The 27,734-nt window shown below is 37.5% G+C and overlaps 1 protein-coding gene and 1 pseudogene across 9 annotated transcripts in view; both read right to left on the bottom strand.

Moving 5' to 3' along the window:
• The window catches only part of MPDZ (multiple PDZ domain crumbs cell polarity complex component), a 166,396-nt gene that overhangs the window by 65,175 nt on the left and 73,487 nt on the right, over nucleotides 1–27,734 (bottom strand). For 8 of the 9 annotated variants that reach the window (XM_046022442.1, XM_046022448.1, XM_046022450.1 and 5 more), the window contains 7 exons: nucleotides 26,603–26,791; nucleotides 22,868–23,077; nucleotides 21,063–21,179; nucleotides 18,584–18,751; nucleotides 12,619–12,903; nucleotides 12,227–12,350; nucleotides 3,042–3,240 (listed from right to left, as the gene is read on the bottom strand). In XM_046022442.1, the coding sequence (XP_045878398.1) occupies nucleotides 3,042–3,240; nucleotides 12,227–12,350; nucleotides 12,619–12,903; nucleotides 18,584–18,751; nucleotides 21,063–21,179; nucleotides 22,868–23,077; nucleotides 26,603–26,791 (1,292 nt within the window). The remainder of the gene's footprint in view (nucleotides 1–3,041; nucleotides 3,241–12,226; nucleotides 12,351–12,618; nucleotides 12,904–18,583; nucleotides 18,752–21,062; nucleotides 21,180–22,867; nucleotides 23,078–26,602; nucleotides 26,792–27,734) is intronic. The other variant, XM_046022449.1, reaches the window with a different exon arrangement.
• LOC123953058 lies at nucleotides 7,099–12,160 on the bottom strand (annotated as a pseudogene).

The following is a 27,734-nucleotide window of genomic DNA, read 5'->3' as shown; positions in this document are numbered from 1 at the left end:
TCTGATTCAGCTCGGTAATTATCTGGCAGATGTTAGAAGCAGCTGCTGCTAAGCACAAAACCCTGGCTATTATTACAGAAATATAAGAGCTCCTGGCAAGGTGGAGTGAGAAGTGAAACAGAATGCATTCTGGTGAGGCTTCACATCTGGTTTTCCATACAAAATAATGAAACCTGGAACTTAAACTGGCTGTTCTTGAACTCTTGAAACTCAAATTATCTACACAGGCACGCATGAGCGCACACAAACAAAGTTCCTTGCTATCTATCGCAAACGGCAGAAAAGAAATTCAGTGCCTTGTCTTCAATAAGCAATGCTTTTCCTAAAACCAATCAGTTATGTAACTGAACTATTTAGAGTCTTTTTTTAAAGTCCCCCAATACACTCCTCCACTGGCATCCCACCTTCATAACAAGACACAAAGGGGAAGAGACAGGGTGGAGCCTAGATCCAGATAATGACTACAAAGCTTAATTGGGCAGAGGCAATGTTAGGGTTCCATTCAGAGTAACTGGAAGGACTCGCTTTCCTTTTGGGAGGATTATTCACATAGCTCTTAAGGTAATTCTAAACCTTCTGCTTCATAAAAGCTAGTGATAGGAAAGGGACAAAGCCAAAACATTTCCTGCAAAATGCTGCTCAGCTCCAGTCCATCTAAATGGCTATTCTTTTTTTTTTTTTAAATCATTTAACACCCTTTTTCTGAAAAAGGATTATATAATTCGAATTTCTACCATTTATCCCATGAGTCAAACTATAACCATCTGAATCTCAGCCTTAGTAGGACACTTGGGAAGAAATCAATGTTTTGTGATTCTGTTTAAGAGCGTGTGCGTGCGCCCACACACAGGTGAGAATATGAGAAAGAGACTGATTGGCTAATTGATTTCCAGAGGAGGAAAAGTTACAGGACTTTTCTTATTCACTTTTTTAATTTAATATATTACATTTTGGGGGCGCCTGGGTGGCTCAGTCATTAAGCATCTGCCTTCAGCTCAGGTCATGATCCCAGGGTCCTGGGATGGAGCCACACATCAGCCTCCCAGCTCTACTCAGCAGGGAGTGTCCTTCTCCCTCCCCCACTCCCCTTGCTTCTGTCGCCTCCCTGGCTGGCTCTCTCTCTGCCAAATAAATAAAATGTTTTAAAAAATAATAATATTATATTTTGACTCCTGGGATCCCAAAGCAATAATTTATGAAGTTACCTCTGACATCCTAAAAGGTCCTGCAAAAGCTGCTGTAAACACAAATGGGTCCATCCTGGTGCTGACTCAGAGCATGGGAAAACAAATAAGGCAAATGACAAAAGCAACAGAAAGAAGGAAAGTAGAAAAAGGACTTTGGGAGCTTGAAAAAGCACCTGACAACTTCCCTAGAGTTGACTAGATGCCTAATTTATGCCAAATTAATGTCACAATGGTCTTATTCCTTGGCCGCTTTCTAAGTGTTGCAGTACACTAGAACTGAGGGGGATGGCTAGATAACCAAGCACTGTTTCTGGTGCAGAGTGCCAGAAAGTGGGCAGGACCTGCACCAGTGCTCATAGCATAAGACATCCATATCACACAATCAATCAAATGTTCAATTACCAGGCCATGTGTGTGTTTTTTTTTTAATATTTTATTTATTAATTGTCAGAGAGAGAGTGAGAAGCGAGCACAGGCAGACAGAGTGGCAGGCAGAGACAGAGAGAAGCAGGTTCCCTGCCGAGCAAGGAGCCCGATGTGGGACTCGATCCCAGGACGCTGGGATCTACCAGGCCATGTGTGTTTTATCCTACATCTATACTATGTAAGCTAAAAGCCTTGCAATAAGGGGTCCCCATGTGGGTCTATAGCCTTCATCTTTGAAGCTAGAGGAATGGACACTGGCCCATAAGTGATAAATAAAGCTCTTAAAGTTTCTCTGTTTTCTTAGAGGCACTGAAATTTCTAATGTACTTGGACTCACATTATTAAGGTAATTAAGGAACTGTCACAAGATGAAATGATCTATTCCATTATAAAAGTCAAAAGAGCATGAAAAATTATGAAACCCTGTTAGAGAAATTCCACCCCCAAATAATACTACTTTTGTACAAGATAGTAGAATCCACTTCGAACAGTATAAATTTTTCTGCTTTTAATGATGGCAGAATGAAAAACACACTGGTAATATTTTCTTACCTAAGCTCTAGTAATACATACTTTGCAAAAGAGTAATATAGAATGAAGTCAGTAAAATAACATTAATACAGCAAAGTTTCCCAAAATGGTAATCATTATATAAACTTAAGGTAAATAATCTTTCCCTGAGCTCTTATCTTACTATTTTATCCCTTATACATTAAATAAAAATATTCAATCATCAATGCTAGAGAAAAAAAGCCAAGCTATTACATTGATGAGGTGTGACAGAGTCATAAACTGACTTTTATGTTGGCTCAAGAAATGTTTAGTAACTTTAAAAACCAAGTCACATCTATAACATGCTTTTAGCACATTATGGGATTATGGGATAGTTTAAGAGCTTACTGACAAAATATCCTACGTGACCTACAATCAGACTATATAAATATACTGGTGAATTCTCCTGGAGCATGATGTAGTTGACCAACTGGTAAATGATGGGTCAGACTGACGCTGTTCTATATGGTTTTTCCATGACTGGCCATTAAAGAACCAGCTTAGTCCTAGGATTCGCATAGGTCAGTTGGGTAGTACACAGTTCCTTACATTAAGGCCAACCCAAACTTCTTTGAAAGATCCTGAGTGGACCCTCCTGCTCTGTGAGAGATGTCTCTGGATTTTGCAAAAGCACTGGAGCAAAAGTAAACACAGGAGGAAAATCATTTTCAAATATTTCAACATCGTACAGTCTTAAAGAAACTATATCTACAATCAAGAACTACTCAGGAATAGTCAAGTTCCTGAGTGACTTATGTTTAATAAACATGTGATAATTTTTGCATATGAAACAGAAGTACCTACTGAAAAGATTCTGATTCATGAATTGAAATTTTTGAATTTCCCAAGCCAAACTGGAGTGAACATGATACTTACTTTATGTCAGGCCCAATGAGAGAGTGTCTTCTCAACATCGCTCTTGCCTGGGCATTAGTTAAACTGATAGTAGATTCTTCATTAATAGATAAGATGCAGTCCCCAACAGCAATCCGGCCATCTCGACTAATGGAACCTCCATGAATAATGCTTCGAACAATCATCCCCAAGCCATCTTTATTAGCACTTACTGTCATCCCTATGGTAAAGGAGAAGCACAGATATGTATCAAGTTTGAGACCCTCAAAGATTCATGTTAACTTGAATTTAATAATCCCTATGGATCCATAGATAAAAGGAGTAACTTTTTAATCCAATAAAAAAAAATCAAAAGGAAAGAAAAAAAGTTTCTAACATAAAATAAATTTTAAGTATATTTTTTAATGTTTCTCAACTTGTATCCAGAAAAAGACATTCTAGGTTGACTGCACTAGAAATGAAATAGATCTACACTGCGGAGTGAATAGAACTCAGGCTATCTAATGTGTTGCCCCTTAAACAGAAAACTCTCCCAAGGCAGATATTTTGACAATAACAAATCCATTTTATAGCAGTTCATCTCTTATACATATAAGAAAATAAAGAGAAAGACTACAAATGCAAAATGAGTTGTATAAATTAAGAAACTCCAGGCTTTTACCTTATTTCTAGATCATTTATTCATTTACTATGTATTTACCATATATTGACTATGTGCCAAGTTCTATGCTGATTTCATGAGATGGAAAAAGCAAGAAGCTTGTACTCAAGTCTTACCCTCAGTGCCTGAGGTATAGTGGTCTGTTTAACCGAAGGGATGTGCACTTAATTCTAATCTCTCCCCATTTCATCTCTGAATCTAAAGTTCTAGGAGCTCCAGATCTCGGTATTTCATTGCTCTCCTGACATGTTCCTTAAGTGGCTAATAGGAAACGCAGCCTTAGTATATATAAAATTGAATTTCCAAGTTTCCACTTCCCGTATTTCACCAGGTTCCTTCCCCTCTTTGGCAACAGCATCGTTATGCTACTCTCCATTTCTCAGAACAGAAACGCTGGAGTTGTTCTCCAGTCCCAGCTCCCTCGCTCACCTCGTATCTCTAATCCATCATCACGTCCTGTCACTTCTAGCTCCAAAATTTATCTTGAACGCATTCACCTTTCTCTGTTTCCACACCAACCCTACACCAAGCTGGCACTTCTTGCCTCACTTTTTTTTTTTTTTTTAAGATTTTTTTTATTTATTCATTTGACAGAGAGAGAGATCACAAGTCGGCAGAGAGGCAGGCAGAGAGAGAGGAGGAAGCAGGCTCCCTGCGGAGCAGAGAGCCCGATGCGATGCGGGGCTTGATCCCAGGACCCTGAGATCATGACCTGAGCCCAAGGCCGAAGGCAGCGGCTTAATCCACTGAGCCACCCAGGCGCCCCTCTTGCCTCACTTTTTGAAACAACTTCCTAACTGGTCTTCCTAATTGGTCTCCTGACAACCACCAATGCATTCTTCTCAGAGCAGACACAGCAACCATTCAAAAGAGACAGACCACATCACCGCCTCGCTAACAATCCTTTACCAGTGTCCTGTGGTGCTAATATACAGCACACCTAATTGGCACAGTCTGTTGGGTACTGATGGCCTGGCCCTCCCGACGTGCGCCCTTCTTGAGCACCAAGCCCTTAACTCCCCGTCCTCCAGCCACATGGACTGCTTTCAGAAACACACCCAGTCTCTCCCCACTTCACAGAGGACACTGTTCTATAGCTCTCACACAGCTAATTCCTTCTCACTCTTCAATATCACTTCCTCAGAAAGGGTTTCTCAATAAATCCCCTCTGAACTTAAGTTTCCTTCTCACCCTACCCTCATATTTTCTTCAAAAATACAAAAATTTCTTCAAAAATATAAAATTGAAATTTTATTTAAAACTGTGCATAAAATTATTGTAAGTAGGGGCACCTAGGTGGCTCAGTCGGTTAAGCATCTGCCTTCAGCCACAGGTCATGATCCCAGGGTCCTGGGATCGAGTCCCATGTCTGGCTCCTGGCTCAGCAAGGAGATGTGTACTCTCTCCCTCTGTCAAATAAATAAATAAAAAGATTTTTTTAAATTAATGTAAGTAAATTCACTTAAAACCAAGTACCAAAGTCCCTTCCAAACAAGATTACATAATTAATGTAAGAAGAGCTATAAGGCTTTAAGGGTGGTTTATAAAAACTTGCTTTAAGAGAAATCACAGATTCCTTTTTAGGTTTGTATTTTGTGTATAAAAGTAGAGTAATTCTTTTAAATATTAATTTTAATAATACCAAGTTAGACATGATATTTCAAGTATCTTTTTCTTAATTTTTAAAAAAATATTTTATTTATTTGACAGGGAGAATGAGTGAGAGAGAGAGCATACACAGGGGGAGGAACAGAGGGAGAAGGAGAAGCAGGCTCCCCCCCTAGCAGGGAGCCCCATATCAGGCTCAATCCTAGGACACTGAGATCATGACCCGAACCAAAGGCAGATGCTTAACTGACTGAGCCACTTAAGTGTCCCTGTATTTCAAATATCTTTTTAGGAACAACCCAGACTATAATATATTTCCAACTTGATATTTCATGCCTGAAAATGGGACATCCAAGCTTAATTATCTAGCTATAGTTCTCTCATAGATACAAACCATCATCAAATGTATTTTAAATATTCTGTTAAAACTTATACTAATGATTTTTATTTTATTTCATTTTTTTAGCATCCACAAATGAAGTTCTATTGGAAACTGACCATGGCTGTTTACTGTGGATCCTCCATGGCTGTGTTCATGCCACACCAGCAAAGCTAAGCAGGCACAAGAGAAGTTGTACGATCTATAAAATCGAATGTATTTACTGTCTGGTTCTTTACAGAAAAAGTCTGCTGACCGCTGTTTTATATCGTCATGGGAAATTTACTAGTCCTTGGCTGTACCTCAATTTCCATAGCCATGGTAATTCTTTTTTCCTAACAGCTTGATCAAGGTATAACTGACAAGGAAACTGTACTTATTTCAAGCATATAATGTGATGACTTGATAGACGTATACCTAGTGAAATGGTCACCACCACAGTTCAGTTACTTAACACACCCATCATCCCACACAGTTATATTTTCCATGGGTCTGACAACACAAGATTGATTCCTTTAGCAAATTTTAAATATACAATATAGTGCTAACTGTGGTCAGAGTACTGGACATGAGATCCCTAGAACTGACTCAGAACTGAAGGCTTATACCCTTTGACCAGCGCTTGCCATTTTCCCCATCCTTCAGCCCCTGGAAAACACTATTCTGTGAATTTGACTTTTTTAAAAAGTTTCCACATATGAGATCATGCAGTATTTATGTTTCTCTGGTTTATTTCACTTAGGTTCATCCATGTAGTCACAAATGGCAGGAGTTCCTTCTTTCTCGTGGGTGAATAAGATTCCACTGTAATGGACATTTATTTTTTATTATTTTTTGGAAGCACATTCGTTGATTTTAATGTTCCTAAGAACTGTTTTCTGGAAGATTTTCACTTTTTTCCCCCCAAGTTTTTATTTCAATTCAGTTAGTTAACACATAGGGTAGGACTGGTTTTAGAAGGATTTAGTGATTCATCACTTACATACAACACCCAGTGCTCATCACAAGTGCCTCCTTAATTCCCATCACCCATTTCAGCCCATCCTCCCAGCTACTGCCCCTCCAGCAACTCTCACTTTGTTCTCTACAGTTAAGAGTCTCTTATGGTTTGCCTCTTTCTGTTTTTATCTTATTTTTCCTTTGCTTCCCCTATGTGCATCTTGCATCTTGCTGTTTCTTGTAGCTGGATGACTTAGATCTCATTCATCAGCCTGCTGAACTCTTCCTTTTTTTTTTTAAGATTTATTTATTTGACAGAGAGAGATCACGAGTAAGCAGAGAGGCAGGCAGAGAGAGAGGAGGAAGCAGGCTCCCCGCTGAGCAGAGAGCCTGATGTGGGGCTCGATCCCAGGACCCTGAGATCATGACCCGAGCTGAAGGCAGAGGCTTAACCCACTGAGCCACCCAGGTGCCCCCTAAACTCTTCCTTTTTTAAAAAAATAGATAGCATCCAAAAATTTTCTGATATCCTTGCTTTTAATTGGTGGGACTTGCTGAAGCAGAGCAGCTGAGTTTGATACAAGTTCAATATCATTTCCACCAAGAATTAACTCACGTTTCTGGACTTGAGATACTGAACAAGCAACCCTTGGCCTCACATGAACGATATATTTTCACCCAAGACATTCTGGATTTCAACAAGAGAACCACTGTCCTGAATCACAATGTTGTTGGGGAAATGAACATTCACAGACCTGATCTTGTACTGGAAGACCAGGGTAACACCCTTGATCATGTTCTGTACATGACAACAGAGAGTGAAGACCACAGCCAGTTCTGTTCTGGTTCCCCACCATTTGTCAACTCGGAGCCTCTTCTTTTTCTTTCCAAGGAGACTGAGCTCTACATAGATATGACTGATGTCCCTTCGCAGGTCTCCTCTGGGGCCCTGCACAGTAACAGTGCATCCCTTTAGAGTGAGGTCAACATCTTCTAGTCAACAGTCTGGGTTCTGACAACGGGTCTTCATTCTTACAGTAGATGCAACAAAGAGCTCTTGGGCTTTAATTTTAAAATCAGAGACACCGGGGCGCCTGGGTGGCTCAGTGGGTTAAGCCGCTGCCTTCGGCTCAGGTCATGATCTCAGGTCCTGGGATCGAGTCCCGCATCGGGCTCTCTGCTCAGCAGGGAGCCTGCTTCCCTTTCTCTCTCTCTGCCTGCCTCTCTATCTACCTGTGATCTCTCTCTGTCAAATAAATAAATAAAATCTTTAAAAAAAAAAAAAAAATCAGAGACACCGGGGCGCCTGGGTGGCTCAGTGGGTTAAAGTCTCTGCCTTTCGCTCAGGTCGTGGTCCCGGGGTCCTGGGATCGAGCCCCGCATCGGGCTCTCTGCTTGACGGGGAGCCTGCTTCCTCCTCTCTCTCTCTCCGCCTGCCTCTCTCCCTACTTGTGATCTCTATCTGTCAAAAAAAAAAAAAAAAAATCTTTAAAAAAAAAAAAATCAGAGACACCTGGGTGGCTCAGTCAGTTAAGCATTCATCTCTTGATTTCAGATCAGTTCATGATCTCAAGAGTCGTGAAATCGAGCCCCATGCAGGGTTCTGCACTGCACATGGAGCTTGCTTTAAGATTCTCTCTCTCCCCCTCCCTCCGCCCCTACCCCAGCTCTTGCTCTCTTTAAATAAATACATAATTTTTTAAAATGAAATAAAATAAAATTGAGGTTTAGATGAATTTCCTGATATAACCAAAAGCAAGGACACTTCAGCTTTCACTACTTTTTTTTTCTCCAAGAACTGAATCATCTATTTTTTTTTTAATGTCAAAACTTAGAAGGTAGAAGCAAGCCAAGTGTCCAAAAACAAATGAAGGAATAAACCAAAGAAATACTCAGCCCTTAAAAAGGAAGGAAATTCTAAAATAATGTTTTTAAAAAGGAAAGGAAATCTTACACATGCTATGGACGGATGCACCTTGAAGACATTCTGCTAAGTGACTAAGCTAGTCAACGGGAAAAATACTCTACAGATCCCCTTACATGAAGAACTTAGGATAGTCAAGACTTATAGAGACAGAGAATAGAATGGTTGCCAAGAACTAAGGGACAGGGAGAATATTTATTATTTAATGAGTACAGAGTTTCAGTAGGAGAAGATGAAAAAGTATTAGAGATGGTTTGTGGTGACAGGTGACAACAATGTGAATAGACTGTCACAGAAATGTATGCCCAAAATATTTTATTTTTTTAACTTTTTAAAAAATTATTAACATATAATGTATTATTAGCCCCAGGGGTACAGGTCTGTGAATTGCCAGGTTAACTCACTTCACAGCACTCACCATAGCACATACCCTCCCCCAATTCCCATAACCCACCACCCTCTCCCTACCCGCCTCCACCCTGGAAACCCTCAGTTTGTTTTGTAGGATTAAGAGTCTCTCATGGTTTGTCTCCCTCCTGATCCCATCTTGTTTCATTTATTCTTTTCCTACCCCCCCAACCTCCCCATGTTGCTTCTCGACATCCTCATATCAGGGAGATCATATGATAGTTGTCTTTCTCCGATTGACTTATTTCACTAACATAATACCCTCTAGTTCCATCCACGTCGTCGCAAATGGCAAGATTTCATTTCTTTTGATGGCTGCATAGTATTCCATTGTATATATACCACATCTTCTTTATCCATTCATCTGTCGATGGGCATCTAGGTTCTTTCCCTAGTTTGGCTATTGTGGACATTTCTGCTATAAACATTCAGGTGCACGTGCCCCTTCGGATCACTACATTTGTATCTTTAGGGTAAATACCCAGTAGTGCAATTGCTGGGTTGTAGGGTAGCTCTATTTTCAACTTTTTGAGGAACCTCCATGCTGTTTTTCCAGAGTGGTTGCACGAGCTTGCATTCCCACCAACAGTGGAGGAGGGTTCCCCTTTCTCCACATCCTTGCCAGCATCTGTCATTTTCTGATTGGTTAATTTTAGCCATTCTGACTGATGTGAGGTGGTATCTCATTGCGGTTTTGATTTGTATTTCCCTGATGTCGAGTGATGTGAAGCACTTTTTCATGTGTCTGTTGGCCATCTGGATGTCTTCTTTGTAGAAATATCTGTTCATGTCCTCTGCTCATTTCTTGGTTGGACTATTTGTTCTTTGGGTGTTGAGTTTGATAAGTACTTTACAGATTTTGGATACTAGCCCTTTATCTGATATGTCGTTTGCAAATATCTTCTCCCATTCTGTCAGTTGTCTTTTGGTTTTGTTAACTGTTTCCTTTGCTGTGCAAAAGCTTTTGATCTTGATGAAATCCCAGTAGTTCATTTTTGCCCTTGCTTCCCTTGCCTTTGGCGATGTTCCTAGGAAGAAGTTGCTGCAGCTGAGGTCAAATAGGTTGCTGCCTGTGTTCTCCTCAAGGATTTTGATGGATTCCTTTCTCGCATTGAGCCCAAAATATTTTAAATGGTCAATTTTATGTATCTTGGACTATGCTAAAAAATGATGTATCCTGACATACTAATAGAACAAACAAAAACCCATTCAGCTATCTCAACAGACAAAAATATTAGACAAAATTCAACATTCTCTCAGCCAACTAAAAATAGAGACACAATCCAAAGGCTCAGTTTATAAAACCAGGTATGCTCAAACCATGACTCTTACATGAGTCTCCCAACTGCTTCCAAAATACTTTACCAACCAATGCCAGAATGGTCTCCAAACCCAATCTGACCCTGTCACTCTTCTGCGCTCAGCAGCCACTGCCCATAGGAACCTCCGGCAGGCAGGAGGATTTTAGGACAGGCCTGTGTCCTGCACAGGACCCCCTGGCAAGTGTGATTCCCACCTATCACTCCATTAGCATCAAGTCTCACTCTGCCCACTGTCACGCCTCACTTCATCCATGCCACACAAAGTTCAATAATGCTTCATAGGTCTCTGTCTCAGCTCTAGCAGCTTCCAATTTTTCCCAATTGTGTGATAAATTTTCCCTGAAGTCTTTCTAAACTCCTCCATTCTCAGAGCAGGGATCAGCTATTCTCTCCTTTAAGCCTTCTATGTTCTTCATATGAATGCATTTAGGATTTGATATGCCAATTTGCTTACTCTCTTAAACTCATATTCCTTGAGGAAAGTGGTTAAATTGTGGTGTCTATGGACAGTGACTTGAATATAGAAAACAATAAATGTTCAATAATTGAATTAAATAATTACACGAGAATAGGGATTTTCACATGGGCTTTGCAAAATCTCTGCCTTATAAGAAGGTTAAAAAGGGGGCAGAGGGGATTCCATGGTCAATTAAATGTAAGAAAGGCTGGATTCTATTAAATTCTTAGAGATCCACAATGCATATTTGAATACCAAAGGCACTGAGAAGCAATGCAAACAAAAACCTATCTCCTTAAGTGTAACGTTCCCAACTTCTAAACTTGTAGCCCACTTATAACTTCTATTAACATCTTATAGACTTAGTATTCAAAGTAACAGGCTTTCATAAATACTACACTAACAGATGAAATATTTCTGACACATTTACATATCTATAATATGGCTCATAATTAACAAATTTAGAAAGTTCTATAGCTTAAGTTTTATATTACTTTATTAAATGTAATATATAACAAATAGTCAAGCTAAGTGAAATTCTTTGCTATAATTCTGCACTTAGCTGCTCTTGGTAGTACCCAGCTGCCACCAAATGGAACAAAATTTAGAAGGAGACAGAGACTGGAATTCTCCTCACCACATAAGTGCTGTTAGACTTCACTGCCAAGTCTCAAATTTAACAAGGAAACAAGACTCTGCCATAAGATATCAATGCAAAGGGCATTGCTCGGTTACATGACAGACGGAACAAGATCTCTGATGTAGAGCTAAACAGTGTCTTGGGCTGCGGCTGGACATGCAGAGCAACTAGTTTATGATTCTATTAACCAGCACCACATGAGCGCAGAAGAACAAACGTGCTCTGCCTCCATATAGTTTGTAGCTATTGTAATTAGGATTTTATTTCTAAAGGAAATCTTCTTTCCTCAGTTCACTAGGTTTTGTGATTATTAACCAGCCTCAACCCCTTTAAGGGTAAAAGAGGACACAAAAATCCCACCACCTGGGAAGAAATATTGCATAACTTGCATTTACAGTTTGGTGGTGGCACACCTGGCTGTCTTTTTCGTCTTTATTTCAGTGAATGAGAGAAATTAAATACAAACTGACTTATGCATAACTGGTAACATTCAAAGAAACTAATAATTTACTTTTTCAAAGAATTCAAAATTCCAAATTGCTGACTTTTCATTTCCTAAGAATTCCTTTTCTGATTCGCTGTTTCATACACAAACAATTCATATATCTTTTACTTGAATGTGAATGAGGCTCATGAATACTTTTAAATAATTAAGAGAGTGAGGATTTAAGCTAGTCAGAAGTAAACAAACCTGTTAACCATTTCAGGAAATATAAAGAGTACATAAAATGAGAACCAGAAAACCCACAGGAACACTTATAACATCTATTTTATTACCTACAGCCAACAATGCTGAAACCATGTTCAATATTTCATCTCTGGCAAAGGGGTTGAGAGGGAAGATACATATGGAAAGGAAGGAACCTACCTAGGCTAGAATTGCCTTTTGCTATAGTAATAGTCCTCTCAAACGATTCTTCAGTCAGATTTTGGAGCATGACACACTCTGCAGTCGAGGTCAGGGAGCTCTGTTGAATTAAGAACTCGGAACCCTAACAGAAAATAAGTAAGTAAATAAATAAATATGTCACATGGAAAGGAAAACAAGACTTTGGAGTATTTCAACATCACCCCTGTTCTTTAATTGGCTGTGCCTTCTTCAGCAGGAAGCTATAACCAAAATAAGTTCATAGGCTGGATTCTGAAAATCTCAACGTCAAGAGAGCATTTGCTCTAAGGGCAGAGATCAGCCAGAATACTCCACAGTGCCACTGTTTCTAACCTCACCATAACATACAGTACAGGTATTTAAAATGTTACCTTTCCCGCTGAATCAGATAGCACAGGAGAAGGACGTTCTGCACTTGGTATCATTTCATTTGGTTGGTGAGAGTCAGCCCATGTTCTTGTGTTTTCACATTTGTATTGCTGTTCAATAGCATTTGCAGGTGTATAATCATTTGCAGTAAAGCCAGAGGCAGGACCCATGCTCAAGTCTGCTGAAGACGGACTCTCATCCTGTCTTTGCAAGAGATTTTGGGTGTACAGTTCCTCCAAGGACATGTGCAGATCAAGTACTGGATCTGAAGAATTTTCAGTAATATCCTGATGATTAAAGAACAAAAAATAAAAGTCACAGCCAGAGTTACATCAATGTATTTTGCAAGACCATTTCTTAATAAATAACTGGTGGGGGAAAAAAACCACAATTACTCATTACTCAAGAAGCATTAGCAAACATACAAATTCTTCTCTTAGCTGACATTTGCATTATCTTTGTTTTTATAAATGCTTTTGAATACATTTCCTGTAGATCATGTATGCCATGTTCAACTGAGTTATACCTGCACTGTATAGCGTACATGATATCATTTAGATGCAATATTGTGTTCTATTCACAAACAAAATTATAGTTCAATCCATAAAGGAAGGCAAATGACTTGTATTTTCAAATCCTGAAGAGTAGTTCACTTTCAATCAGTATGAAATTCCTATGTAAGATCAAGAACATAAAGAGAATATTGATTCTGATTTACAAGAATCTCTCAGGAAAAATTATTTTGATAGGCATTTCTAGATATTTATAGAAAACAGAAAGCTATGCAATTCAAATTATTATAGGGAAAATTTTCATAGATATTCTGCAAGATAAACAAAGGGAATACCAAGAAGGTGTATAGTAAGATTTAGGCTCTACTCTAGGCTCCCTTATTAACAACATATACATCACAACAGAACCTCTCTTGACCTTATATTTAGTTTTAAAATTCCCTGAAACTCTAAAATTCTAGTTCAACATATACGTATGCATCTATTTACAACAGATATATCCTATCACTTATGTGCTTTGGGCAAGCAGCTGCTCCATGAACTGCTACTGAATAAACATGTCAGTCTTCCCTATAATTCTCTTATTAATATTTTTAAAATATAAAAGTAGCATATGAATACATCATCATCAGGAAAGATTCGGGCCATGCAGGTGTGTGTGTATATAGAGTATAATATGAAAGCTCTCCCTATGGCTTCTACTTCCATTTTTTCCCCCGTAGAAAGAGCTGGAACCAGCTAAATGTCTGTCAGAACTTTTTACTCATTTGCATACTGAACATGTATAAGTACACATGCGCACTCACACATACATGCAGTTACACATTTTTAAAACTAACCTAAACCATTAATTAAGTAGAATGTTTTACTTTCTTTTCTGAAGTATCTTTGTATCTAGATATGAGAGATTTCCATGTCAGTAAATAAACGTCAACCTCAATCTTCTTATGACACAGAGCCACCCCTAAGTATGAAAGGCCCGAAGTGCAGACTCTGGAGTGCATGTTCAGACTCTCATTCCTCCACTAGCCATCCTCTGTGCCTTGGTCCCCTCACCGATTAATTGGGGAAAACCGAAGGACCTAGTTCAGGACTGTTGGGAGGACAGAGAGAGTTAATACCACGAAGTACTAATAACATGTCTGACTTAATAGAAAATGCCCAATAACTGTTAGCCATTACTGTTATTTGTATTACACATATTTGTACATGTGAGAAAAATTTATTTAGTATAAACTCCTAGAATTATGGGCCAAGTAATATGCACACTTTAAAAATGTTGGTACGTATCACCAAACAGTCCTCCAATTTTCTCTCACAAAAATGTGGGACTACCTGAGAACTAATCTTGCCAACCCTAAATAAGTTTGGTAATTTGATCTGAAAGAAATATATTCTAGTAAATATAAAATTTAGTATTTTCTATGCATGTCCCTGACAATTAATGAGGACATGCCTTTTATATATCTTCTGTCAACACTCTCTTCATATATTCTTTCCAACTTCTCCTCGGGGGTTTCCACTTGTTCCTATCATTGATATACTCTGTAGGTAAAGTCTGTAATATATACCACAAGTATTTCCCCAGCCTGTTACTTATCTTTCAGTTTGCACATGTTATATAGATATATATGCAGAAATTAAATTCTTTAAATTCTTTATGTAACTCTTAATGAAATTCTTTACATAATCAAATTTATAAACACTTTGTACTACAGAGTTTCAAAAGTTGCTTAATAAGCTCTTCCACACAAAGAAAAAGAAATGCTTTCTAGTCTTTTCCTTCTGTTTATAAATGCTTTCTTTTCAGGTTCGGTTTTAACCTTTCTAGAATTTATTTCAGGGTGTGGTGTGAAATATGGATCTCTTTCTGCTTTTTCTAAAAGGTAATCAATTTTTCCAACAGAGTTAATTACATTCCTCTTATCAGCATAAGTTATCATCTTTCTGGAATTATCAAATATTCTTGGCACAAAGAATGAGGCAAATGGGAATATCATACAAGCAAGTAATGTCCTTAGACTCTTCAGGAACAACGATAGGACACCATCATCTTCCACACTGCTGGAACCTAGACAATAACCTGTTGGCCCATTCACCCAACTTTGATGATTCTGTTCTAATGAAAAATAACAATGCACATACTACAGAATTAGCTTCTGTATTACTAAATTAATTATAATACTTAGCAGCATATCATCTTCCCCAAACCTCAAATAAAGATAACAATTAAAACTGCTTTTCATCACAAAAGGACTCCAAGCCGCCCTTGTTAGCTAGGGTTTACTATAAATCGTGTGACAGAAATTTCCATGCATTATTCATAAAGGAGTTAACACAGACACATAGAAAAGAAAGAGCTAATCAACACGGCAGACAACATACGCCTACTTCAGAAACGTTTCTGGTTGCTGAACAACCAACTGAGTTTTATTTTTAAAAGTCTTATGGATCTCAAAGAAAAGCAGTTCTTCCCCTGTAAGATGTTCGAAAATAACTCCATAATTTCCTAGTGCAACTTGGTACCCAAACTGAAGTCTTGCAAAAATCCACATTAACACGTGCCTCTACTTGATACATTCTTATTCTCCAGGAAATTTAAAAAAAAAAAAGAGAGGTTAAATAAAAATGTCAAATACACTTAAAGAGAGCTATTGAAGGGTGATGAGTGAGTTACGATGATACCTGGACACGCTATTTCCCTGGATGATTTATTTATATAGACTAGCTAAGTCCTGAAACATTCACTGGACACAAACTGGTTTTCCTCATAAGCGGTCCACCACAGAAGTCCTTCCACACTCAGAAAACATACTCACTCCAACTCACCATCCTCCTCCCATTGCTTCTGACACGAGGTACAGTACTTCCTCTAGTGTTTGCGCACCAACACTACTGAGCCAAAAAGGGACTTCTTTCGTGCTTTGAGAACTTGCAGTTTTGTCCCTAAGACTTCCGCAGTGATTCCCATCATCTTGACTAGAGTGATTATATTAGTTTTTGATACTAAGTGTTTCTCCAAAGAAACAAACAAATATTTTGAGCTTGGGTGTGAAGGCAGCAATAGTGAGGCTACAGAATGACAGTAAGTAGAGATCTACAGGAATAGGTTTATTTATTTATTTATCTAAATCATGGACTCCATTATTTACAACTTCTGGCAGCGTACCTGACCAAGGTGTAATTGTTTGTACATTTCTAACCATCAAGGTTATTACATGTCTAGCAAAGTCAAAAACCTGAGGAATCACTGAGATGCTCACACTCTATTTTATACTTCTTTAAATCAGTATGGAGGCTTCTCTGTCTTAAATATCATATATTATAAGGTTTTATGTTATCAATTAGAGGGTTCCAAAATGAGCTCACTCTTGAGAAAAGTGACCAGGAAAAAAAAAAGAAAAAAAAAAAGGCCAGTTTAAATTCCATAACAAATTGCCATTCTGTCTTTTTAAAATAAATTTAGTGCAAAGAAAGAGGAAGATGAATACATCATCTAGTTTATTTACATACAATTTTCTGGTAAATATCTTGGTGCTATAAAGACACCACAAAACAAAAACAAACATAAAAAACAATGTTGCAGAGATTTACCAGGATGCAGAAACAGTCCTACTTTCTAAGAAAACTGAAAGCACACAGCAGTTTCACAATGTGTTTTAAAACATCCTCATTAATGTCTTCTTTGTTGTTTTATAGTTTAAATATTTCAGTTGATAGGCCAGCTTGCCAGAATCTGCTTCAACAAAAGAGTAAACTGCTCAGGAATTTAAAAAAAAAAAAAAAAAAAAAAAGAGGCAAATAGACTTCAGTAAGCCAATATGTTGTGCTGCATACAGCCAGCATTTGCCCTGTAAAATATATGCTTCTCAGTATGCAGATTGAGTAATCCCTTTAAGTAACAATTACTAAGTTAAACAATGCAATCTGTCCCACTGGCAAGAGGCAGTACACTATGCTGTGGAATAGGAGAGTCCATTAGGAGATGAACTCAGCTTCTAGCCCTGAGGCCAGTAAAGACTGAACACATTCCAGGCAGGATGCAGGCACATAGACAGTCTCAGGTGTGGTGAGAGAGGAGCAGCTGCTCCATTCAAGATTATACCTTGCAAACCAATTCAAGGAGATTTCCCAGCATCATTTGCAAGGATAACAGGTGCACCTTGAACATAAAAGAAAATGCTTTGAAAACGTTCTGGCCCAAAAATTACTTGTTAATCAGGAAAGGAGGAAGACTGTGCTAGACCTGTGGAAATTCTATTTTACATCTTATTCAAAAACATAGATATCCTTCCTGCTGAATTCAATTTATATGGAAAATATACATTTCATTTATTTAAGAAAGTTGCTGTCTAGTCTTCTAACATTTAATGTTTATTTATGGTTTATTTTCAACATGCAAGAATAAAGAAATTATATTCGTACATGAACTCTTTGCCTAGATTAGATGTTAACATTTTGCCATATTCTCTTCAATCTCTCTCTCCTCTTAAAAAGATATAACGTATGTATTAACACATCCAGTTGAATTCCCATGCTTCCTTCTTTCTCAAAGAATAACTTCTTTCCTGGAGTTAAAAAAAGTCATTCCTATATATTTTTAGCTTTTTTTAATACACATACTCATAAAATACACTAAACTGTTTTGTGTATTTGTATTTGTAGAAAATATAAAAAAATTCCAACAAATCAATATGAAGACAGACAACACAATATAAAAATTGTCAAAAGATATGAAGAGGTCACGGACACAAGTGAAAACCGAAGGACCAACATATGAAACAGTGTTTCCCACTAAAAAGCAGAACTCCAAATGCAAATTTCAAGCCCAAAAGATAGGGCAGGTGTTAAAATATTACTTACTAAGCACTATAAAGTACATCACCAAGAAAATGAAGAAGAGTTGGGGCATTTATGCCAATAATCTATTTATAAAATATACCTGGCACAGATATGTCGAATAGTAACTAAATTCTTCATTCATATCCAGAGACTTAAACATACTTTGCCATTCACTGTGATTTCTATGTAAAGTATTTACTGGCATAATTTTATATAAAAACATAAGACAGTATTAAGTTTAACTTGTTATTAAATATTAAATTAATCCAAGAAATATTTTACTATCCAACTCTACATGAAAATCAATTTTAAAACCATTCAGAAAATAAAGTTATCCTCATGATTTTTCTAAAGCAGACGCAGCTAAATAAAGACACAATTTGAGAAATACATTCCATTAAAATTTTTCTATCATATAAGTCCTACTCAAAACTTTGAACCCTTGACTCTATCATTCCATACAATAGAACCTAGACTTAAATAGTACCTAGTGGTCCGAGAGATGCTCAATCAACATTACCTGAACGAAACTGCACCTTAATCTGATAATGAATCCATGACTGGAAAAACACTATGCTTCTAACATACCACTCCCACAGTTCCCCCTTTGTACCTTGGGAGGAGAAGATGGAAGGGAGGGACCGTAGTTCAGGCCATCACTACAAGCACTGCCGTGAAGAGATAAAAGAGAGGCTTGAGTGGAGTAGATACTGTCATTATCAGGAGAATACTGAGACTCAAATGTAGATTCATCTGCTAGGTCAGCCTCATTTGTGTCCACCTAGGAAGCAAAACGATAATATCAGTTGGGAATTCTAGTTACATATATGACATGTCTCCACTTGAGACTAAAAAAGAATACCAGCATTCGACCTGTTTCCTACATGACCTCCTCACCCTCTTCGACACGTCAGAGACAAACTGGTGCTGGCATCAGTTATGCATTCCACCAATAAAAGGACTGCAGCAACAATTAACAAAAGGCCCGGATTGATTCGAAGTTTTAAATGATTTCATAAATTAAGGAAAATATTTACTTTGTCCAGTTCACATTATTTTTTAAAATCACCTGCCCAACTTCGAGAATTTTATAATAAAATGAAAGAGGTCAACACTTTTTCTATTCAACTAAAATACACTACTATTCAATAAGGCAGTTAGGTAATTATCTATTTATAAAGCTCACTAAAACAATATATTTTAAGTTATTTTTTGAAGTAGGCTCCACACCCAGTATGAAGCCCAATGAGAGGCTTCAACTCATGATCCTGAGATCAATACCTGAGTTGAGATCCAAGGTCAGGTGCTTAACTACTGAGCCACCCAGGTACCCCTATTTTAAGTTATTTTAAACTAGATTTTAAAATCATCCAAGTTGCTGATTCAGAACTTGCTGGTGATCATCAGAAACCAAAAAGAATATCTGTGATTTTATAGTAAAATTATACTAACAAACAAGGGGCCTAATTATGGTGATGGGGAAGCTATAAAGTTGTGAACTCCTTTTGCTGGAAAATTCATATAAAGCAGAACATTTCACTAAGTATTATCTAAAGCTCCTATTACTATCTTTCATGGCAGAACCAAGTGAAAGAATCAACTCATGAGGAGGTTAAAGCTCTATTTACAATTCACTCAGTTACACTGTAAAATAGGTAGAACTAACAATTATATTATCAGCATTTTTGTCTTGATGGCAAAATCCTACATGTTCTACTTCTTTGTGATTTCAACTTGTTTTGCCAGAAGAATTATAAATTATACCAGGTCACATTCTTGCAAAAACATGCCAAGAATATAGGTTTGCCACTTCCAAGTGACCCTCCCTCTAATAATATATTTTAAATACATGTTCAAATTCACTAGTGAACTACTGTGTGGAGGTTTACCCTTCACAAATGTTTATCAGGTACAGCAATCTGGGAAGTAAATACTTCACATCACTATCTAGCTAGATGGCATTAACTAAGCTTTGTGTCATGAATTATTGATGATGTAATATGATATTATTGTATTTATTATAATATACACCAGAACTTTCCAAAAAGCAGTTTCAGGAGCTGGTTAATTAAAAAAAATATTAACAAGAAGAACTGTCTCCCAAAAATTAGGTTTATCAAAATCAAAGGAATAATTCATACTCTGTTCTAAAGCAAGATGTGCACAACTGGTTAGAAATACATAATGGAGAATGCCATGGGTTTTAAACCTCACTCTATTCTGATACACTAAAACAAGGATTTCAAAAGCTGGGCACATCCTTTCTAGTCATACTGGGTACTTTTTTCCCAAAAGGAAACTTACGCCAGGAACCTGGTTTTAATAGGAGTAATGGAATAGGACATCGAATTTTTATATTTATGTTGTATAAATGTCATGTTATTTATATCTGGTTTTTAGCTTTATATCTTAATTATTGCTATAGTATTGTCTTCTCTACTAGAAAGTAAGGTTCTTAGCAGCAAAATTCATGCATTTATTCATCAAAGTGACTTCCAATGGTCCAGAAATATTTATCCTAATGAATGATTTTATATAGATCAAGTAAAAATAAAATTTCAGTTTAAAATTTTGTAGTAAATCAGTGATGCTTATTATATTTTGTAATCATAGTAAACATGGGTTTTGACTATTTTGGAGACTTCTGTGTTCTTAATAACTGAACCAGTTTACGTGGTTTTCACATTATTTGTACCGAATGGAAAAAAATACACTAGTTACCACATTAAAAGGTAGTCAAAACAACTGATTAACTGAAAACAGCTAAATAATGCCTAGAAATGCCCCAAGTATGAAATTAAAGCAAACGAGTGCTTCAACAACTTTTGGTATGATATAAAGATTAATTCTACTAGTTGTCAGAATGCATTGCTAACTCAATTTCTTCCCTAAATCAGCAAATAGTTTTCACACGTGTTATGGTTTTTCTTCCTATTTTGAACTTTAAGAACCACTAGAATTGAAATGAAAATGTCTGGTTTTCCAAAACATTATGAACAAAGAGTATACAGTAAGATTTTAGAATATTTTGAAAAGCGAAAAATAAGACGTAAGATTTCTGAAAGAAGACTTGATATGTTGTGGTCACTAACCAGAGCCAAGTCAGCCCTGAAGACGGCTCTGTCAGCCAGCCCTTCCTCCTCGCAGGAGTGTGGTGGGTGGAGAAAGGAATCCTCCTTAGAAGAAACATACCCTTCTTCTGGTGAAAGCTGCAGGGAGAAGGAGACTCAGTGTTTGAGGAGGAGTTTGAAGGAGAACAGAAAAGAGGGAAGAAAGGAGAAAGATGAGTGCGTAGAAAAAAATAAGGAGAGAGGGAAAAAATGGGAACATTTTCAAATGGTAACACATGACTTAGACATAGAATGATGAACATGAAATATGATAAATATTCATATTTAATGTTTTTCTTTGTTAAGGTATAGTAAGGACATTCTTCTAATACCAATAATACCAATACATCATCTGTTAGATGAAAATCCCTTCTGATTTTTTCATTCTCCTTATAAAAGATCAAAACCGATAATTTTTTTGAATTATATAATAATCTTCTGGTCAGTTTAATCTGCCAAATATTCTGGCTAAACAATGACTCTTAATGTAAAAATAAGTAAGGGGCCTTTTAGGTGTTAAGACATAAAAGAATTTGCAGGGGGGAAAAGAAACGTTAAAAAGGAAGGATCATCTTCTGTCATCCCTTACTAGAGTATTATTTTAAAGAATGTGATTTACTTGACAAGGAATGTCAGAGAACCCTACAGTGAAGTCTCTCAATTGAACATAGCTTTAAAAAAAACTCTACATGTACAGATTCTAAATTACATTCCTAATCTATTATATCACACTGATGGATCACACTGATGGAAAACCTAATATACTCATTCCAATCTCAAATAAAATGGCCTAAAATAGATTGTCTTGCCTACATCACCCTGTATAGGCAACACAGGCAGAAGTTCCTTTCTTTCCTCTGTTGTCAGAAATATATTTTCAAAGATTACCAAACTTCTTGGTGGAATACAAAGTGAGGCATGAAAAATCTAATTAACGTTGCAAATGTATTAACAAAGCTTACTATTTGAACAAATTCTTTCATAAAGTCAACAAATTGTTCTTTGATGTTTATGCAAATGTACCTATGTGTTTGTGTTTTCTTAAGAAAAGGTGTATTTGCCCTTTGACCTAAAAATATATTTATACATTAAAAAAGCCCCACGAATATTGAAAATGTCTCTAATATTTACTTGCAATTCAGTGGTAAGTGCTATGTTGTAATCACTATACCTAATAAACATACTGACATTATGTAGTATCAACTGATTCAGTGTTTTTAGTACTGCACTAATTAATGACAGGAGGGTGACTGCCTCCCAGGAGAAGAGCCACAAGCTGATGAACCCACTGTGAAAAGTTCAATTTCTTGCTCTGCAGTAATTAGACAAGAAATGTGTTGAAATCAACAGAATGCAGGACCCTAACCCACACTGACAAGAGATTCTATTTTATTCCACTCTAATTAAAGATTGCACTGCTAGTTGTGAATGCCCTTAATTTCTCTAACACCCCACCATATTGGTATAGACATTTTAAGGCATATTTGTTTTAAAATATTTAATTCTGTATTCATCATAACCTTATTATTGAATAAAAAAGATCAAAAGCATACTACAAAACCATAAAGTTAAAAATTAATTTCTGACTCTCATTTTCTGTCCTTTATTCTTTTAAAAAAATATGACTCAAAATTAAATCTTTATACTCACACGGATGGCAACCATACTGATGAAAAATGCCAAGTCACAATTCACTCATGAAAACACTTTTTGAAGCTAAAAGTAAGCCTAAGAGCCATTTTGTTTACAAAATGAAAAAAAAAAATCGATAAAATCTGAATTCTTACAGGTAATGGCTTAGCAACACCGATTCTCACAGTTCCCGCTGGCGCGCCCTTCAAAGCCTGCACAGCCTCCTCAAGACTGCTGTTTTCCAGGTTAACATCATTGACAAACATGAGGCGATCTCCAGGAAGAAGCCGACCATCCTTTTCGGCAATGCCACCAGGCACCAAAGAACGAATCACGATCACAGTGCTCGCTGGATCAATGGGATCCTGACAGAATGGGGAAGGAAAGAAAAAATTAAAGAAGAAGGTAGCTCCTTTTTAATTGAAAAAATGTTTTCACAGATTGGCCACTGAATTATAATGAATGCGTAACTGTTTCAAGTGCCTCACAAAAGAATTTTCATGCAACACTTCTCAACAAATTATCTAGGTAAACGCTATCTCCATTTTTTTTTGATTTTTTTTTTATTTATTTTTTCAGCGTAACAGTATTCATTCTTTTTGCACAACACCCAGTGCTCCATGCAAAACGTGCCCTCCCCATTACCCACCACCTGTTCCCCCAACCTCCCACCCTTGACCCTTCAAAACCCTCAGGTTGCCCCAACCTCCCACCCCTGACCCTTCAAAACCCTCAGGTTGTTTTTCAGAGTCCATAGTCTCTTATGGTTCGCCTCCCCTCCCCAATGTCCATAGCCCGCTCCCCCTCTCCCAATCCCACCTCCCCCCAGCAACCCCCAGTTTGTTTTGTGAGATTAAGAGTCATTTATGGTTTGTCTCCCTCCCAATCCCATCTGGTTTCATTTATTCTTCTCCTATCCCCCTACCCCCCCATGTTGCTTCTCCATGTCCTCATATCAGGGAGATCATATGATAGTTGTCTTTCTCCGATTGACTTATTTCACTAAGCATGATACGCTCTAGTTCCATCCACGTCGTCGCAAATGGCAAGATTTCATTTCTTTTGATGGCTGCATAGTATTCCATTGTGTATATATACCACCTCTTCTTTATCCATTCATCTGTTGATGGACATCTAGGTTCTTTCCATAGTCTGGCTATTGTAGACATTGCTGCTATAAACATTCGGGTACACGTGCCCCTTCGGATCACTATGTTTGTATCTTTAGGCTAAATACCCAGTAGTGCAATTGCTGGGTCATAGGGTAGTTCTATTTTCAACATTTTGAGGAACCTCCATGCTGTTTTCCAGAGTGGTTGCACCAGCTTGCATTCCCACCAACAGTGGAGGAGGGTTCCCCTTTCTCCACATCCTCGCCAGCATCTCTCATTTCCTGACTTGTGAATTTTAGCCATTCTGACTGGTGTGAGGTGATATCGCATTGTGGTTTTGATTTGTATTTCCCTGATGCCGAGTGACGTGGAGCACTTTTTCATGTGTCTGTTGGCCATCTGGATGTCTTCTTTGCAGAAATGTCTGTTCATGTCCTCTACCCATTTCTTGATTGGATTGTTTGTTCTTTGGGTGTTGAGTTTGCTAAGTTCCTTATAGATTTTGGATACTAGCCCTTTATCTGATATGTTGTTTGCAAATATCTTCTCCCATTCTGTCAGTTGTCTTTTGGTTTTGTTAACTATTTCCTTTGCTGTGCAAAAGCTTTTGATATTGATGAAATCCCAATAGTTCATATTTGCCCTTGCTTCCCTTGCCTTTGTCGTTGTTCCTAGGAAGATGCTGCTGCGGCTGAGGTCGAAGAGGTTGGTGCCTGCATTCTCCTCAAGGATTTTGATGGATTCCTTTCTCACATTGAGGTCCTTCATCCATTTGGAGTCTATTTTCGTGTGTGGTGTAAGGAAGTGGTCCAATTTCATTTTTCTGCATGTGGCTGTCCAATTTTCCCAGCACCATTTATTGAAGAGGCTGTCTTTTTTCCATTGGACATTCTTTCCTGCTTTGTCGAAGATTAGTTGACCATAGAGTTGAGGAGTCAATCCCATTTACAATTGTACCCAAAACTATAAGATACCTAGGAATAAACCTAACCAAAGAGACTAAGAATCTATACACAGAAAATTATAAAGTACTCATGAAAGAAATTGAGGAAGACACAAAAAAATGGAAAAATGTTCCATGCTCCTGGATTGGAAGAATAAATATTGTGAAAATGTCTATGCTACCTAAAGCAATCTACACATTTAATGCAATCCCAGCAAAATACCATCCATTTTTTTCAAAGAAATGGAACAAATAATCCTAAAATTTATATGGAACCAGAAAAGACCTCGAATAGCCAAAGGAATATTGAAGAACAAAGCCAAAGTTGGTGGCATCACAATTCCGGACTTCAAGCTCTATTGCAAAGCTGTCATCATCAAGACAGCATGGTACTGGCACAAAAACAGACACATAGATCAGTGGAACAGAATAGAGAACGCTATCTCCATTTTGAAGAGTGTAGGAAGAGTTCCCCTAAAGCATGGCATCCTTAAGTACCAAGCTGTTCCTGAGTAGACCACTTCAACTGTATAGATCACTTAAAATTACCATTTTAACTTTTTGATAAATCATCCAATCTTATAGCTATCTTCTGAGGCTGGACATCAGATCCACAAATTATTGACAATAGCATCTGCTTGTTTGTTTGTTTTTTTTAAAGATTTTATTTATTTATTTGACTGAGAGAGAGCACAAGCAGGGGGAGTGGCAGGCAGAGGGAGAAGCAGGCTCCCTGCTGAGCAAGGAGCCCAATGCAAGGCTCCATCCCAGGACCCTGGGATCATGACCTGAGCCAAAGGCAGATGCTCAACCAACTGAGCCACCCAGGCGCCCCTATAACAGCTTTCGTTTAATAGGATGTTAACTATTGTGAGACATCAGTAGATGTAAGTGTACTAAAAGGTCAGGCCTATCTTTTAGAAATGAAGAAATACAGAAAGAGTCCATGAAGTATGTAATGATACAGTGTTTTCAGATACGCAGCAACCTTAGTGTTAGAACAAGGCTCCACAATCAAGCCCTATAAAGAACACAACTCCTGGGAGTTATTGGAGATGGCTCTCTGGTTTGGTATTAATTAATGAGGAGCAACAGCTGTGCTCTCTCACACAGGCATAAACATTTCCTCAGTTACTCAGCACAGAAAACAACGCAGGGTAAGGATGCTACACTTGACCAATTTAAGCTTCTTCATAAATCTAATCATTTAGTCAATGACAAGAATCCCATTCAATTAGAACTCTGTAATTCACTTCAGACAAAAGAAGTAGTTAATACTTTGAGTCTTACCACTGAAATATGAGCTATCAATTATGAGCATGGAAATAAAAATGATTTAGACATTATTCCCCAAATAACAAAAAAAACTGTATTTCTATGATATTTCTAAAATGTATGTTCTTCAAATTTTCAATGAAAATTCAAAGTTTAATGAACTCAATGTTAAACCTTTGATTATAAAATAAACCACATAAATTATTATTTTGGAAGATTTGCTAGAAACAAGGAAATGTCTTTGGTAACTCTAAAATATTAACTACCTTTCCTCTTATCTACAATATACCTTGAGTATATATTATCTTTTTTATTTTTTTTTTTAAGATTTTACTCATTTATTTGATAGAGAAACAGCGAGAGAGGGAACACAAGCAAGAGGAGTGGGAGAGGGAGAAGCAGGCTCCCCACTGAGCAGGGAGCCTGATGCAGGGTCTATCCCAGGACCCTGGGGTCATGACCTGAGCCCAAGGCAGACGCTTAAGGACTGAGCCACCCAGGCGCCTCATGTATCATCTTAAAAAAAAAAAAAAAAAAAAATTTAAATAGGATATATTTACCTGATAATCTAAAATGCTAAAACCAAGTCCTTTGTTCCCTTTCTCCAGCTCGATATGCTGTACATCAACCTCCCACATGGCCAAAGGTCCTTGAACCTCCTCCGCATTCTGACCCACGTTGTCGGTCATCGCCAGCACAGGATCCTCAGTCTCCGAGGACCCAGTGAACTCCCCTAGATCTACATGAGGCTGGGTAACAGATCAGACAGCTCTTATTTCAGGGGCACTAGATTAGCAGACATGTACCAACACTACAAGGAAAAGGGAGAGTCCCAGCATCTGTCCAGAACAAACCACTCACAAATTAAAGTAGAAACAGCTTATCATGAAACTTTTACAAATTAAGGCAGTAATTACTGAAGGTTGTTAAAGTGGTAGAAATACCTAACATGGAACCAGCATTAAAAATGTATAGTTCAAAGATCTACAAAATTCAGAGTGGTAAAAAAAAAAAAAAAAAAAAAATACACAGTGGTTGTATCTCAGCAGCATGAGTGTGGGTAGTCTTCACTTTTTTCCATCAGTGTCTATGTCACCTCTGTAGTCAGAAAAAAATGTAAATCTACTTTGATATTAAAGAAAAAATTCTCATGAATAACAACTCAAGAGGAAATGGCTATATGTAAAAGTTTGTACTCTCTGCAAATAAAGGTTCTAAAATGTTGAGACTTGAGCACATGATTATTTCATTAATAAATTAGCATGCACAGTAGCAAGACACGATTTGAAGTCAGACTGGCATGGGCTTAAAGGCTGTGTCTATGATTTCTTAACTGTGTTGCCTTGAGCAATATTCGTAACCTGAACTTCACAGTTACCATTTGATAGAATTGTTAAGAATTAAATGAGTTAACATTTATAAAGCACTTGGCACAGAAATAGAAATACAAAACGTTAGCTTCCTTTCAGCAAAAATAAAGTGAATCTAAGTTAATTCAATCATCTTCATCTGTATGAACATATCAAATTTCAGGAAGACATGTTTTGATGATGAAATTCTAGTTTATATATTATCTTTCCTGTTAATTATTACATATCCTAGGACGATGGATACAAATCTGTCCACCTGCTTTATTGTAATAATCTCATGCATAACACACAAAAATATGTATGAACATGTATGGTGCTAGAG

This window comes from Meles meles, chromosome 11, assembly GCF_922984935.1.
Source record: "Meles meles chromosome 11, mMelMel3.1 paternal haplotype, whole genome shotgun sequence".
Lineage (NCBI taxonomy): Eukaryota > Metazoa > Chordata > Mammalia > Carnivora > Mustelidae > Meles > Meles meles.
The sequence above is the reverse complement of the archived record's forward strand: the minus strand, read 5'-3'. Positions and strand labels throughout refer to the sequence as shown.